Raw genomic sequence first — 14,527 nt, forward strand, 5'->3', positions numbered from 1 at the left:
CTTCTGTACCTGGGCAGGAATGAAAGCACAATTCTGGTGGCAGGTTTTGTGGAAAAATTCCTGTGAGGACTGAACCTAGCATTTACTAAAAGAAAGAGATCTTATTTTACAAAATCTTGTAAAATGCATTGGCTCTACTTCTACCAACCCGCTTAATGAAGGGCTTAGAAAGCTTGTTGTATTTTGTTGGGGGGGGTGAACTTTTACCATAATACACTTGAGTTCAGTGTTTGTTCATTCTCTTACTTCTATGTATGTACATACCATGCACACGTATACACATGCATATATATAGTGATTCCCTGGCAAGAGCTCTTTTGCTGATTTCCATGTAAAAGCTTTTTTTTTTTTTAATTTATTTTGCTGGAGTCTGGATGGGTGGCAGGGGAACTGGGAGACAGAACGTTTTTTCCCACTGATCTAAACTAAATTGGTTTTGGTTTTGCACTGGGCATCAGTGTAAGAAAAGTAACTTCTTGTCTTCTTTTTTTAAAAAAAAAATACATTGAAAAAAATTAGAAGAGTAGCGATCTCTATGTGGGATTATTACAGGTGGTTTTTATCTTATTTTTATATTTTAAATATTCCTATAAGTATGAAAAAAATAGACAAAAAATGTTGAGGTACTTTAACATAACCTCGCTCACTAAGGAGCATTCACTGCCACGTGCAGATCCAGTTGGGACTAGACCTAGGTACCCACTTTCGTCTTTAAAGTTCTTGTAATTCTCTGTGGGACACTCTAACCTCTAAAACAAACATAATATTTATATTGATAAATACTACTTATAGATTTATTTTTATACTATATTTATATTATATGTATTATAATATGTAAATTATGTATTATATAAATATGTAAAATATGTATTATATATTTTAAAAATCCCCTGATCTTGGCATCAAATCCTCCAGGTACATTTTATTTTATTTATTTATTTTTTTAAAGATTTTATTTATTCATTTATTTATTTGAGAGCGAGCAAGTGAGCACACACGAGGCGAGGGAGAGGAGAGGGAGAGGGGCCAACAGACTCCATGCTGTGCGGAGCCCAATCTCACAACCTCAAGATCATGACCTGAGGTGAAATGAAGAGTCAGAGGCTTAACTAACTGAGCCACCCAGGCGCTTCCCCCCACCCCGCTTTCGGGTACATTTTAAACCTGGTTTACCGATTAGAGCATGTGCTTGAGATCTGAAGCCACTGCTGGGGGCACAAACCCAGATACAGCAGCTCACTCCCAGAAAAGGGAGATAATCTCTGCCTTATGATATAAAATAACATATGGAAGACTCTTAGCATACAGTAAAAACCCAATTAGTGATATCACCTTTTGTTACTATTTTTCTTGCTGTTTTATTTCTTCAAATATTAGGCTATTTCAAAGATACTCTCTGGGTTTATTTCCTTACATCCCCATAATTTAATTGCTTTCTGGGTGTATGTAGGCTGTGACAGGAGCCCACAGGTGAGCGACTACGGCGGCCACACAGGGAAGCCCCCCCAATGGTACTTACTCTGCTCTTCTTACTGCTGGACATTTTATTCTTGATGTAGCTGAATGTACGACTGACTTTTGTTCCACTCTTCCCTTCAAAATCTTTCTTGGAGGGGCTTTGTGGCAGGAAACTATAGGTCTCTTCTGTTATGCTAAATAAAAACAAGGAAATTGATTAAAAAAAAAAAAGACTACAGAATTTAAAAAAATTGAACACAGATTAAAAAATACATTTCTCTGTAACCATGTATCATTTTAGCTTCAAGTCAGAGTCAACTTATATATACACACATGAGAATAGGAAGCAGAGCGAGAGAGGGACAGAGGCTGCCGAGTGGTTCCACTCTGTCGGAGCCGAGGACAGAGCACACCACAATGCCCACATTCTGGTGCTAAAACCTGGCTCCGTTTTCTTGTATCAGCCACTAAGGTTTTAGTAATAGATTTTCAGTGACCTGGTATGAAGCAGAGCCTACCTGTCAATTACTCATTTATTATTTTATCTGAAACTTCTTCATCTAAAATAGCACTCCATTTACAAACACCTTTGCAGCAAACAGGTGCTTGCGAAGAAACTCGTAAGTACAATAATGGAATGATGGATACATTAATAAAGGCTGCAGACAAAGGAAGTTTTAGGACTGAATGCATACTCAGGTTCCCTAAAAGCAAAAATCATGTACTTTTTTCGTCTTATGGCCCATGGGGCAATTAATACTGGTGCCTACCAGTATGGGGTTTGCACAATTTTTGGAGGGAGGAGAGTGTGTAGAAAGACCGATTTGAGGAGTTTCACACCGATGCAGATGTGCTGATCTCCCCGCACTCTGGAAGGCTGCAAAGAATCTGTGATGGACACGTTTGGACCTTAGGAACTCCACGGCGGTTGATCTCCTCCAAGAATGCTGGGCACATGTATACACAATCCATTACATGGGAAAGGAATCCATTTATATGACGTTTCTTAGGTGTTCCACAAACATTATTTTAAGAACTTTTCTGCAGAAAAGCTGGGTTTACCTCAAGGGCCTCTGAGAGAGGACAGAGGCACACTTCAAGAGGGGGAACAATCCTCTTCAACCGCCAACATCTGTTTAGGTGTAAAGGGCTATTTACAGAACAAAGCAGCCTCTTACATTACGGTGGGGGGCGGGGGGGGGGGGGGAGGAAACAGTGTGAGAACCTGCTCCGGAGGACAAAAGGATGAATAAACTATGACAGAAATGCAAGAGAAGCATTCATCCCGAGAGCCACAGCTTATGCCTCTGTGAAAAGGAGAGCAGCTTCAAGTGCAGGGCAATAACCAGAAGCCCCACTTATGCACACATCAGAATCCTTCAGAACCCCCTAAGCATGACAAGAGGAATATAAAAGTAATCAGTGAGCCAAAATACTAATCGTCTGCCTACTGTCAAGCAAAGAACCAATTTGCTTGGACAGAAGTATGCATCATATCCGTGAAGGCAGAAGAAAATGACTTTTTGGGAAAAAATAAAAAGCTTAAAATGGGTAAGGCAGCAATACTGAACAGGCGAGAGTGCGCGCGTGCGCGCACACACACACACACACACACACAGAAAGAAAATGTCGTCAGGCTTAGGGAGGAGTAATTCCTATAAGCAGAGTACAAAAGTTCACAGAGTCAAATACAAGTGTGTCCTCTCCTGAATAAATGCAAACATGGACTGCTACAACAGTGTAGAGAATAAAAGTAAAAGAGTCTTGAGGACATTATTTGAAAAGGACAGAGCCTTCTTTACAAGCAACTTGTAGCCATTATTCCAAACTGATCACTCAAGGAAGTAAGAATCTCAAGAGTTGGATTCACTTCTTGGTCGGCTTAGTTAAATGTCCTAAGACACTTTGGGTTTCCTTCACTTTGTCACGGGGAAAGGAGTATCAAAATAAACGTGCGTTACCTCTCAGTCAGGTTGGCGCTGGTACCGTGGAAAGGCCGTGAATCTGGAAAATAGAAATAGGAGAGAAAACATTGGAATCAAAGGACTGTGCCTGGGTGACAGAGCACATGTTTAGAACGTTCACGAGGACACGCAGAGCAGACACAGCATCTGAAAGCCAGTGCATGGGGCCTTCTCTAAGCAAGGGTTTGGAAGAAGGAAAAATTCAACTCAAGCAGAAGGCAACAGGAGCAAACTCTCCACAACAAAAAATTTAATCCAGGATTCAAGCTAGTAGTGAACATACCCCGAAACATTTTTTTTCCTCATGTTCAAACACAAGAGACAGGTTGAATTCCCGCTTTTGCCCTTTTTCTGAGATGACATCACAGGAAGAACATAAAATCGAAAATTATACATCGTATTCTGTTCATTTTGCTTTCATATGTTTCCAAACAAAAAAATCTAGCTAATGTGTATCTGATATATTGGTAAGCATTTCTGGAAGGAAATGGAGTAGTGGACAGGAAAAGAGCAGAAGAGCTAGCTTATAAGGTCTTGGTCTTGTCACTAATTTGGGGTGAGATCTCTGGATTTCATTTCCTCATCTGTGAGATGAGGGACACACAACGCATGGTAAGGTCCTTGCCAGGCCGACACTGACAATTTATAGGGCAGACGCATCCTTCCTCCTTCCACGACGACCAGACCATAAAGTGAAGCAGGTCATCACAGCTGAGGCTAGTCAGGCTAGTCAGACATCGGGGCAGGAGTGGCGCAAACAGAAAGAACACTACATTCTTTTATCCATGACACGAGCATCAAGCTTGAGCTACTTTGGGACTAGATGAGGAGGTCTCAATCACACACTGACAACTGGTTTCCCATTTTTAGGAGATCAGGTTAGAAATAATTTCTGTGTGTAATTCCCCGTAGGCCAAGTCTGTTCACAAGTAGCACAGCTGTTAGAACGTGAACAGAACACACACTTCTTCCTTCGGGGGGTTTCAAGCACCTGAGATTACTGTGAGTAAAATTTTAATCTGATAGAGATTTGAAGATGTTCCATGACCACCATTTATAACTCCTAAGTGTCCAGCCTACTCTAGATTCTGAGTAGAAACGCAAAATGGCAGTAAACGGCAACAAGTGGGAGTAATGCCTAAGAAAGTTAAAAATCAACTCTAAGTTTTCAAAAGACTGCTCTCTAGGGTCAGTCTTTCCTTTTGCCTATTTGGATTCTTTTTCTACTTCACTTACAATGCGTGGCAGTAACAGCCAGCTGCGAAAGGTGAACAGAGTAAGATATGGGATCTGTCCCCGAGTTTCTATATGATCTAGGTGTGAAACTGTCAGGTGTTTACCCTCAGATGCCTTAGTTTACTTAAAAACCAAGAGTATGCAGGGTGCCTGAGTGGCTCAGGCAGTTAAGCATCTGCCTTTGACTCAGGTCATGACCCCAGGGTCCTGGGATCGAGCCCCATGTTGGGCTCCTTACTCAGTGGGGAGCCTGCTTCTCCCTCTCCCTCTGCCTGCTGCTCCCCCTGCTTGTGCTCTCTCAAATAAATAAATAAAATGTTAAAAAAACAAACAAACACCCAAGAGTATAGTTTAGATCAGGGACTTTAAAACCTTTTCCACCCAAGGAACCTTGTATGGTAGAAGCACCATTAAATTCTCTCACACGGCCAGGACTCTGCTGTACACTAAAGCGATCACCTGGAAAGTCACCACCCTAGTAACAGGAACAAGTAAAAGTAAAATTCACAATGAGGAAAAATACCAACCAGCAAAGAGCCTGGCCAAGAGTAAGATCCCAGCAGATTTCTGTCAAATAAATTAAAAACTGAACAATATGTGACTAAGTCCTGGAACAATCTTTGACGCTTACAAGGATTTCCAACCTTTCACAGCTGAAAAAATTTTAATTCATTTGCTGTGACCTCTTAGATGTGGTTCTGAAAACAGTGATTAATCTACCAATACCTCTGAGATCCCTAAAGTGTCATCAAGTTTTCAGTGCACCTAAGTGGATGACATAACCAACACTACTTCTACGGTAGAACTACAGACAGGAGCAGGGGGTCTGTCACTGATGTTGGCGTGTGAAGCATCATGGCAGGTCAACAGTGTATTTCAACCAGCTTTTTCTTAAAGTCCCGAAGTGACCTGCGAACCTAATACACGGTAACATTCCAGGGTGAGAACTACTGGATGGACACAGTCAATATTTTCAAAGTGTGCCCCATAGAACACTAATCTTATGAGGTGTTGTGCACAGTCAGGCACCCCTTGGGGTTACAAAGCTAGGAAGTTTGGAAAACACAGCTCGTTGAACACTGCCTTGGAAATTCACAAGGTGCACATTAACATCTGAAACCAGCTTACCTGGTTTCCTAAATTTATGTGGCCATGAACCAACCCTTTCTTTTTCTTCCTCTCCCCTCCACCTCCCTGACGCCCACTGGTATTTTTGAGTTTAAGGAACATGTTTTGAGGAATGCTAGATGCTTGACTGATTCAAAGGGCTCTGCAGGCTTCTATACTTTTGATTCCATCACGCTGGGCTAACTGTATACCCAGTGCCGTTTTATATTAACAACGGTGTACTGGGCGCCTGGGTGGCTCAGTCGCTAAGTGTCTGCCTTAGGCTTGGGTCATGATCCCAGGGTCCTGGGATTGAGGGCTGCATTGGATTCCTTGCTCGGCGGGAGATCTGCTTCTCCCTTTCCTACTCCCCCTGCTTGCGTTCCCTCTGTGTCTCTGTCAAATAAATAAATAAAATCTTTAAAAAAATTTTTTTGTACTAGTGGTAGAAGAAATGCCACTGGGACCTTTGTTTTAGTGGCCATATGCGGACCTATTTCCTGGGCTATCACAAATACTTTGAGCTGAAACAGGCTTGAGATTTTCTGAACACTCAAAGTTGTAAGTGGGTTCTCATGACTTCCCTCCTATTACAATCGGTATAAAGTAAATATCTCATGGTGTGCCTATTTTACCAAACATCTTTCAATTGTGAAGAAAGGACTGAATATAATAAGACCTCCAATTAAGAGAAATTAAACTTTCTTACTATACATAAGGTGCTTTTCTGTAAGAACAATGCAGAGAGGTCACTCTGAGCTTAATATTGCTTAATTATAAAACTTTAATATTTAAATAAACAGACACCTTCCGTATTTACTGCTGAAATGTAGGGTCAGCAATGGTAGGAATTAAGGTGTCCAATTATATGAATATTGTAATTCCCTGAGACTCTCTATTTGTTATATAAAATGAAAACAATTCAGGGGCGCCTGGGTGGCTCAGTGGGTTAAAGCCTCTGCCTTCAGCTCAGGTCATGATCTCAGGGTCCTGGAATCAAGCCCCGCATCAGGCTCTTTGCTCAGTGGGGAGCCTGCTTCCTCTTCTCTCTCTCTCTGCCTGCCTCTCTGCCTACTTGTGATCTCTGTCAAATAAATAAATAAAATCTTAAAAAAAAAAAGAAAACCATTCATTATTTACCTTTATTATAGAAATATTTTTTCCATTAAAAATAGCAATCCTGAAAAATTCAAGAAATCTTGCATAATCGGAAACAGCGATTTTCATGGAAAAGGGAGAGAGTTCATTTCCTTTCCAAACTTACTAAAACTGATACCTTATAAAGGTTTTAAACTAGGCATTATCAGTGAAGAATATATTAATCTGAAATCCACACTGTAGTAAAAGAATTGAAAAATAAAAGTTCCGAAAAAGGAAGGAAGGAAATCATCTATAATTCCCACCTCCTAATTCATGGGGGTGTGGCCTCAAAGGAAAGGTATTTCTTTCTTTCTTTCTTTCTTTTTTTTTTAGTAATCTCTATGCTCACCGTGGGGCTCGAACTCACAACCCTGAGATCAAGACTCACATGCTCTAGCCAGTGAGGTGTCCCAAGGGAAAGGTATTTTTAAAGACATGTCTGAAAGCTGAGAAGGAAAAAGTTTAACATTAGTTTTAAACACCAGAGGTGGCTATCAGATGTCCCCAAAAAAGCAAAACAAGAGAAAATGAAATTTATGTTATCCAACAGAGATCTCCGTGAAGTTAGTGCTCATACCCACGGGTCCGAGGTGGGACAGGAATGCATCCTCGTGCCCTGCCGTCAGGACTCCGGGCCAACCAGCGCAGGTGGTTACAGAAGACCAAACTGTTTCAGCCGGGTTAACTTTCACAGCGAAGCATGAAGACAAGTGATTTAGAAACGGCGGCGTGCAAGGGTTAGAGTCTCCAGACGATTTCTCAGCTAAGCTGGCAGCATTCTCAGCACGGGCCAGAGCCTGAGAACAGCCACCAACACTGAATCCGCTTACTTACTAGGCAACTCCTCCTCCTCGTCACTCGAGTAAGAAGAGCCAGGAAAGAAAAGGGTTTTAGACTTAAGAAGGTGTGGAGAGATGCGGACGGAGAAGGACACCCGCCTTGCTGGCTGCATCCGTGGCTGGGCTGGGAAGTGGGTTCACAGAAGACATTAGTGTGTGCAGACTGTTCCAGAACAACGTCAAAGGTACCTCACACCAGGCTGAACAGAATCATGTCATGAGCCCGTCTGCTTCCAGGAAAGGCTGTCTAGGCCAACAACGTATCTAATTTTCATCTTAATTTCCAAATATGGAGAATTCCAATACAGCCTAAAAACTTCACCCAACAGACACCTACTTGCTAGAATAAGGAAACCAAAGTCCATTACTTTTAATGGTCATAATTTATAGCTGGAGTTTTCTCCTTCAGCGCGAAAACATCTGGAGCGGCGGTGTTTCTCACGTTCGGTGCTAGTCTCCCTCACCCCAAACCTCCTCACTCAATGTCCTCCCAAAGTGCAAGGTGCATTCCGCGGACTGGCAGCACCTCCCTGCTCCCCTGTGGGGACGCCCGCAGGCCGCACAACCTGAGCCAGCGTGGAAGTGGGGTCCTCTTTTCCTCCACACCCACTCCTCCTCTGGCCACCTTCGTTTGCAAAGTGGTACCTCACACCTAAAGAACTACTCAGAACAGAAACCCGGCACCGCCCTTGACGGCCTCTGTCCCACCTCGCTCAGTCCTTTTGATCCTGTGTTCCGGCCCCTCCGCTCCCCAGCGCTGGTGTCAGTGCGGTCTCTTTGAAGGGTCTGAGTCAATCCACTCCGTCACCTTAAATCCCCCCACTGCCCTCCGACAAGAACCCCAAGTCCCCCTGTCCTGCTCTCCACATGCAGGCGTGCCTCACTTTACAGCACTTCCCTCGCAGATGTCGCTCTTTTTACAAACTGAAGGTTTGCGGCGACCCAGTGTTGAACAAGCCATTCTGCTAACAGCACTTACTCACTCCGTGTCCACAAGCTGTCTTGATAATTCCTGCACCATTTCAAACTTTTCATATTACTGTACTTGTTATGGTGATCTGTGATCAGGGATCTAGTGTGATTGTTTTGGGGCGCTACATACCATGCCCATATAAGACCGTGAACTTCAGCGAGAATGACCAGCCATTACCCACTGCCCCCCACCCCAGGCCTCCCCAATTCCTAGACACAATACTGGAAGTAGGCCAATTAATAACTCTACAAAGGCCTCTGGGTATTCAAGTGAAAGGAAGAATCACATGTCTCTCACTTTAAATCAAAAGCTAGATATAACTAAGTGCAGCGACTAAGGCCCGTGGAAGCGGAGGCAGGCTGAGCTAAGGCATATGGAAGCTAGGCCTCTTGTGTCAAACAGCCAAGTTGTAAAGGCAAAGGAAAAGTTCTTGAAGGAAATTCAAAGAGCTACTCTGCTGAACACATGAATGATAAAGAAAGGGAAACAGATTTATTGCTGATATGGAGAAAGTTCTAGTGGTTTGGATCATAGATCAAACCAGTCACAACATTCCCTTAGGCCAAAGCCTAATCCAGAGCAAGGCCCTCCCCCTCTCTAATTCTGTGAAGGCTCAGGGAGGGGATGAAACTGCAGAAAAAAATTCTGAAGCTAGCAGAGCTTCATTCAGGAGGCTTAAGGGAGGCAGCCAGCCCCACAGCACCAGACTCCATGGTGAAGTGGCAAGGGCTGAGGGAGAAGCTGCAGCGAGCTCATTTGGGAAGGGGGCTCCACTACACCACGGATTTGCAGTGTGGACAAAGCAGCCTTATCATGGAAGAAGATGCCATCAAGGACTTTCATAGCTGGAGAGAAGTCAGTGCCTGGCTTCAAAGCTTCAAAGGACAGGCTGACTTTAAGTTGAAGCCAGTGCTCACTGACCCTTCCAAAAACCCTGGGGTCCTTAAGAATGATGCAAAATCTACTCTGCCTGCGTTCTGTCAGTGGAAGGACAAAGCCTACGCAACAGCACATCCACTCACAACATGCTTTACTAAGCATCGTAAGCCCATTCTTGAGATCCACTGCTCCATAAAAAACACACTTTCAAAACAGTACTGATCACTGACAATGCACCTGGTCACCCGAGACCTCTGACGGAGGTCGACAAGGAGACTCGTGTTGTTTTCGTAACATCCTGCTGACACAATATCCTTTCTGCAGCCCAGGGATCCAGGAGTCATTTTAAGTCTTATTGTTTTAAGAAAAACATTTCATAAGACTACAGCTGCCACAGACAATGATTCCTCTCGTGGATCTGGACAAAGTAAATTGAAAACCTTCTAGAAAGGATTCACCATTCTGGATGTTCATAAGAACATTCGTGATTCATGGGAAGAGGTCAGCATATCACCATGAATGGGAGTTTGAAAGAAGCGGATTCCAGCCCTCATGGATGACTTCGAGGGGTTCATGAAGTCCCTGCAGATGTGGTGGAAACAGTGAGAGAACTAGCATTGGAAATGGAGCCTGCAGTGGGACTGCACTGTTGTGAGCTCGAGATCAGACTTCAGCAGAGGAGGAGTTGTTTCTTATGGATGAGCAACAAAAGTGGATTTTGAGATGGAATCTACTCCTGGAGAAGATGCCGTGAAGATTACTGGAATGACAACAAGGAATTTAGAATATCCCACTAACTTAACTGATATAACAGCAGGAGGTTTTGGGAGGACAGCCTTCAATTTTGAAAGATGTTCTACTGTGGGTAAGATGCTACCAGACAGCATCACATGCTAGAGAAATCGTTCATGATAAGAAGAATCCAGCTCTGTGGCAAACTTAACTGCTGTCCTGTTGAGAAATCGCCACAGCCATCCCAACCTTCAGCAGCTACCAACGTGGAGGCAAGACCCTCTACCAGCAAAAAGACTACAATGCACCGAAAGCTCAGGTGATGGTAGTATTTAGAAATAAGGTATTTTTTAATTTAGGCGTGTGCACTATTTTTTTAGACATGTTACTGCACACGTGACTATAGCACAGTGTAAACAGAACTTCTATATGCACCGACTGAATTCCCCATCTCCTATTGGTCTCAACTTCGAGATTACTTCTTCCCAGTAAGCCATCCCAGTCGGATGCTCCTAGAAAGCCCAATGTTTCTTCCACTGGCTGCATTCATCACTTCCTATTACATGCATCTGGTTCCCTTCTCTGCATGCATGGAGTGAGGAAAGAAATCGTACCTCTAAGCTCATCTCTCTCCTACCACTGTCTAGCCTGGTAGCTGGCAAAGACTAATGCAGATGCTTATTGAATAAATAAAGTAATAAATGAATTTCCCTCTGTTAGGCTTTCTGAAAGCTTGGTGTCCTAAATGAAACAAAAAAGCCCTAAACCAACGTAATACCCCACACAAATACTAAGTGATGTGAGACTACAGTCTGCAGCTGGCACGAATACATGCACACTGGCTTTTTGGGGCAGTGACCACCTAGTACAGCTAGTAAGGTACCCTCTTCATGTACTTTCTAAAGTTATTTCCAAATGTGAAACAAATTCAGGAAATGAAAATGAGCTCTCTTATTACACAAAATCTAAGAGTATGCCCTTTTGTCACAATTTCATAGATCATAAGGAAAAACCTATTTGTATAACTATCTAAGGCGTATCCTCAACATGAGTGGAACATGTATATTCTTTGAGATAACACACCGGGAAAAACGAAGGGAAAATGACTTCTCATTAAAAGCTTCTGAGTTGGGGCGCCTGGGTGGCTCAGTGGGTTAAAGCCTCTGCCTTCGGCTCAGGTCATGACCTCAGGGTCCTGGGATCAAGCCCCACATGGGGCTCCCTGCTCAGTGGCGAGCCTGCTTCCCCGCCCCGCCGCCTGCCTCTCTGCTTACTTGTGATCTCTGTCTGCCAAATTAATAAATAAAATCTTAAAAAAAAAAAGCCTCTGAATTAAAAAATATCTATCTAATGGGTACAGTTCTCCTTTTAACCTCACCACTACTAACATTGTTAGGACCTTTCCGGGGATACAATCAACCAAGCACTTTTTCTACTGTTTGTGAGCGTCTTCTGAGTATAAGCAATGAGATGTTTTAAAATATACTCTTGAGGGCGCCTGGGTGGCTCAGTGGGTTGGGCCGCTGCCTTCAGCTCAGGTCATGATCTCAGGGTCCTGGGATTGAGTCCCGCATTGGGCTCTCTGCTCAGCAGGGAGCCTGTTTCCTCCTCTCTCTCTGCCTGCCTCTCTGCCTACTTGTGATCTCTCTCTGTCAAATAAATAAATAAAATCTTTAAAATAAAATAAAATATACTCTTGAGGGGCGCCTGGATGGCTCAATGGGTTAAAACCTCTGCTTTCGGCTCAGGTCATGGTCTCAGGGTCCTGGGATCAAGTCCCGAGAATCGGGCTCTCTGCTCAGCAGGGAGCCTGCCCCCCCCCCCGACCTGCCTCTCTGCCTACTTGTGCTCTCTGTCAAATAAATAAATAAAATCTTTAAAAAAATAAAATAAAATACACTCTTGGAAGTGGATCATCTGGAATAATGAAATTATTCTGTGTATGGAAAAATGAAGTTGATTCTTAAATTCTACCAAGAAAGCATCTATGTCTCCTGGCAAGCTGAGGGTCCCCAGTCCATGCTCTCTGATGCAAGAAGGAGAAATGGGGCCAAACACATCTCCAGGAGCAGTTTCTCTGAAGGCATTTCTCCACACGATGCGGGTACCTTCAGGGCTAGTCCCACTCCCTAAAAATATCATCTGGCAAGATGCATTCATCATGTCCCCCCCAAGACAGGACAGCCAAGGCATGAGTGAGGACAGCTTCCCCACCCATTGTGGTTCCCAAGAAAGCTGTCGCCTGTCTACTTTCCACTTCAGAAAATGACACAAAAATCCATTAGTCACCAGCTTTACTTGGGATTTTCCTCCACATCAATACATATCAGAAAATGACCCCAACTTGGAAATAATGAGTTTCTCTATTTTTCTCTTCTAGAAAATGACCCAACAGGCATTCCAGACAACAGGCTCAGGAGACATACATTTTCAGAAACGCCCAAATGTTAACAGCTGTGAAAGGCTGCGGCAGAAGCAGCTAATTTCTTTGAAGGAAGAAGACACAGCACAGGTAGAAGCTGGAAGTAGTGAAGTAAGGTTGATCTTAGAAAGTATTTTGTTCCTAGACAAGCATATTCACAAGACACAACGACTTAGAGACAATGAGGGATGGCGTTCTCGTTTCTCTGTTTATATGCTGGTCAGAGACAGACTCTGGCACTGCTCTAGCCACTGTGACCTCACTCTGTAACAGTACCAACTGCATATTATCTGCCAGGAAGTATGCCAAGGACTTTGTGTAAAAGCACATTTAAGCCTTATCACATTAGTACCCCTGTTTAATCAAGTAACTGACACAAAGAATTTTACCATTTAAACCCAAGGTCACACCACCACCAAATGTGTGCTTACAATAAAACATTAGTAAAACATTTTAGGCGTCCCGAATGCTTTAAGGCTTTAAAATCACAGTGTAGATGTTAGTTATGATCCTTTCAGCTAGGAAGACCATGACCAGAGATGAACCAGGCAGAGTATTTAAGTGATTTGGGATGCGATTTTAAGCGATTCTGAGTCTGTGGCAAATGGAGAACTGTCCAGCAACCGTGACGCTTAAAGGCAGAGCACACAGGACACAAGGTTTAGTCTTCTGCTCAATGGCCGGAAGTTTCACATCTGTGAAAAAATTTATCATGTTTCTAGAGGAGAATAAAAATAATACACTTGGGAAAATTAATTTAATGTATATGGGGAGGGACTAAGGAGAAACAGTGCTATTAGAATTGATTAATCCTCCAATTACAGCACATGCTAACTCAGGGAAATTGTGGGGCTAGCTAACTAACTACGACTTAATCATCCAAACCTGCGTGAAAATGTACCACCTGAATTAGAATGAGGGCTCCCTACTCTGACCAAAGGGTTAAACACTGGCTTAGAGCTCTACTCTCAACAACAGTCTGCTAACTCACTTCAGTCCCCTCAGAGAGTAGAGCAGAACATTTCCCAGCAACAGGAGGAAAAGCTCCATGTGCCAGAACTCCTGGCGCTCCAGGACAGTGTTTTCTGGGAGTTAGCCGCATTATTTATAGGGTTTGGCTAGCAACTGAAAACACAGTCAAAAACCATCTTGCGTTCTGGAGGAAAAATTAATGAAGTGTTTCATGCACGAGGCAAAGAGTGTGTCACAAAATATAGGAAAAAGATCCCTCGGTGGGACCCATTCTGTTGGTGTTGGGTATCTGTTGCTATGGGAGTAGACTCGCCGCCATGACACCGCACTCGCTAGTCATGGACGGAGGCTACACGGAGCTGAAATGTCTCCCTTAAGACAGCCTCCCTGTCTGTGTTTGGATACTGAGCTCCAGCAGCACTCCAGGATCACCAAATCCAGTATTAACTACTTCGTTATAATAATTTTCATTCTATACCAGCTAAACCTCTAACCCAAAGCCAAATCAAAACAAAACCCAAACCCAAACAAACACAAGGAAAGCTATCCCAGTTGCAGTCCTGCGGGGTCACGCCTGCATCCTTGAGAACACGTCATCAGTAGGCACACCAAACAGGCCAGAAGTCCTGATCATGAAAACGAGGATAAGGTTAACAGAATCATCAATCATGTCTTAATTCCAGTGCGGAAATTAAAAAGATGAGGCCTGCATTAAGTCAAGAACTGAGACCGAACATCTCCCTAATGCAGGGCAGCTGCTTCCGTCCCCAACTCTTTTAAGATGAGTTGTATCTGAGGACACTGA

General features: G+C 43.4%; 1 protein-coding gene across 17 annotated transcripts in view; it reads right to left on the reverse strand.

The window, feature by feature from the left end:
• The window catches only part of AKAP13 (A-kinase anchoring protein 13), a 322,839-nt gene that overhangs the window by 55,817 nt on the left and 252,495 nt on the right, over nt 1-14,527 (reverse strand). For 12 of the 17 annotated variants that reach the window (XM_045067346.1, XM_045067354.1, XM_045067349.1 and 9 more), the window contains 3 exons: nt 7,740-7,868; nt 3,420-3,462; nt 1,520-1,652 (listed from right to left, as the gene is read on the reverse strand). In XM_045067346.1, coding sequence (XP_044923281.1) covers nt 1,520-1,652; nt 3,420-3,462; nt 7,740-7,868 — 305 coding nt within the window. The remainder of the gene's footprint in view (nt 1-1,519; nt 1,653-3,419; nt 3,463-7,739; nt 7,869-14,527) is intronic. The other 5 variants (XM_045067353.1, XM_045067351.1, XM_045067352.1 and 2 more) reach the window with 1 other exon arrangement.

This window comes from Mustela putorius, unplaced genomic scaffold (assembly GCF_011764305.1).
Source record: "Mustela putorius furo isolate JIRA1106 unplaced genomic scaffold, ASM1176430v1.1 tig00003875_pilon_pilon_pilon, whole genome shotgun sequence".
NCBI classification, from domain to species: Eukaryota; Metazoa; Chordata; class Mammalia; order Carnivora; family Mustelidae; genus Mustela; species Mustela putorius.